The sequence below is a fragment of the Apodemus sylvaticus genome, chromosome 2 (assembly GCF_947179515.1).
Source record: "Apodemus sylvaticus chromosome 2, mApoSyl1.1, whole genome shotgun sequence".
NCBI lineage: Eukaryota > Metazoa > Chordata > Mammalia > Rodentia > Muridae > Apodemus > Apodemus sylvaticus.
Genome location: NC_067473.1, coordinates 99712958 through 99714512, shown reverse-complemented (window position 1 = coordinate 99714512; position 1555 = coordinate 99712958). Strand labels below are relative to the sequence as shown.

Sequence of the window (1555 nt, the reverse complement as noted above, 5' to 3'; positions counted from 1 at the left end):
CCATATTTCTCTTACCTCCCCAATTCAATATTCCTTCTCTTCTTCATCCTTTTCTTTCTTTCCCCTACTCTTCCCCCTTTATTTCTTTCTTTCCTTTCTTTTTTCCACTTCCCCTGTTTATTTTGTTGTTGTAAGGTTTTATTTTTTTCCTCAGGATGAAATCAAAGATAACTACTATTAGTATTTCTATTATTTCTTTTGTTTGGCACTATTATTTCTGTGAAACTCATCTGTTGATTTTTAATGGATGCCTGTCAGGAGAGCATCTTCACACTTGCAGTTTCAGAGCTTGAAATTTGTCCTTGAGCTTCTATGATGACTTAATTAACATTGATTACTTGCTGTCTTTGATAATACTTTTGGCTGTTGATTTGACCTGGATACTCTCACACAGTGGTTTCTAGGCAATTTATTTCATTTTTTGATGACTATTATCCATAGGTCTCTAGAGGCCAGTCCAGGTGCCCATGATTTATAAACTAGGCCTTTGCAGTGTGATTTGAAATGCCTCAGAACATCATGGACTTCAAGATGGAGTCACAGACTCAGATCTTCTTATTCATGTTGCTCTGGTTGTCTGGTGAGACACTTAAATGTATTATATTACCTTAAAATTAATTCATTTGGAAAGAAATAGTTATTTACTATAGGAAGCCAATATTATGCAGAAATTCCATTAGAAAAGACAGTTTGGATTCTAAGATTTGTATCATGTCTTTGTGTGTATAAGTGTATACTTATTATCTATTTCTGATTGCAGGTGTTGATGGAGACATTGTAATGACCCAGTCTCACAAATCTTTGTCCACATCAGTAGGAGAAAGCATCACCATGAACTGCAAGGCCAGTCAGAATGTGAATAGTTATGTAAACTGGTACCAACAGAAGCCAGGACAGTCTCCTAAACTGCTTATCTACAAAGCATCCAACCAGTTCACTGGGGTCCTTAATAGATTCACAGGAAGTGGATCTGGAAGAGATTTAACTCTCACCATCAGCAGTGTGCAGGCTGAAGACCTTGCAGATTATTACTGTCAGCAGTATGAAAGTGTTCCTCCCACAGTGCTTCAGCCTCATACACAAATCTCTGAGATTCTAACCAGCTGCCTGCACCACACATCCCAGACTTATATACTTCCCCCTCTGCCTGCAGGTGCTATTCCTAACTGTTACAAAATTTGATAAAGTATTTTTTAGATCCTTTGAATTGGAAGGTCCTTATGAAAAGATGAGGTGAAGAAAAAAAGTCTCATTTTTCTTCTGATGCTTAAATTCTGTGTATTGAACATGACAAAATCATTATATTATATTATATTATATCTTATTTTGTCATGATTCTCCATGGGGTAAATCAAAAGCCTCTGCCATATTCTCACTGGAGGATATAGAAGTGAACTTGCCTTTTGTTTTGCCCAGCTCTGAGAAGTATTCTTCTCTTTTGGTTTCCTGTCAGTTTCCCTCCACTTCTACTTCTGGTTATGGTGATGAATTTATACCTATAATGTTGGTTTTCATAGAAATATAAAATTGTATTATATATTTTGAGGGTCTTCTT

The 1555-nt window shown here is 36.2% G+C and overlaps 1 gene segment (V, D, J or C); it reads left to right on the top strand.

The window, feature by feature from the left end:
• Positions 1-513: 513 nt before the first annotated feature.
• Positions 514-1182, top strand: LOC127678025 (immunoglobulin kappa variable 4-1-like). The segment is given in 2 exon segments: positions 514-580; positions 761-1182. Coding segments are annotated over 2 exon segments (483 nt in total).
• Positions 1183-1555: the final 373 nt, after the last annotated feature.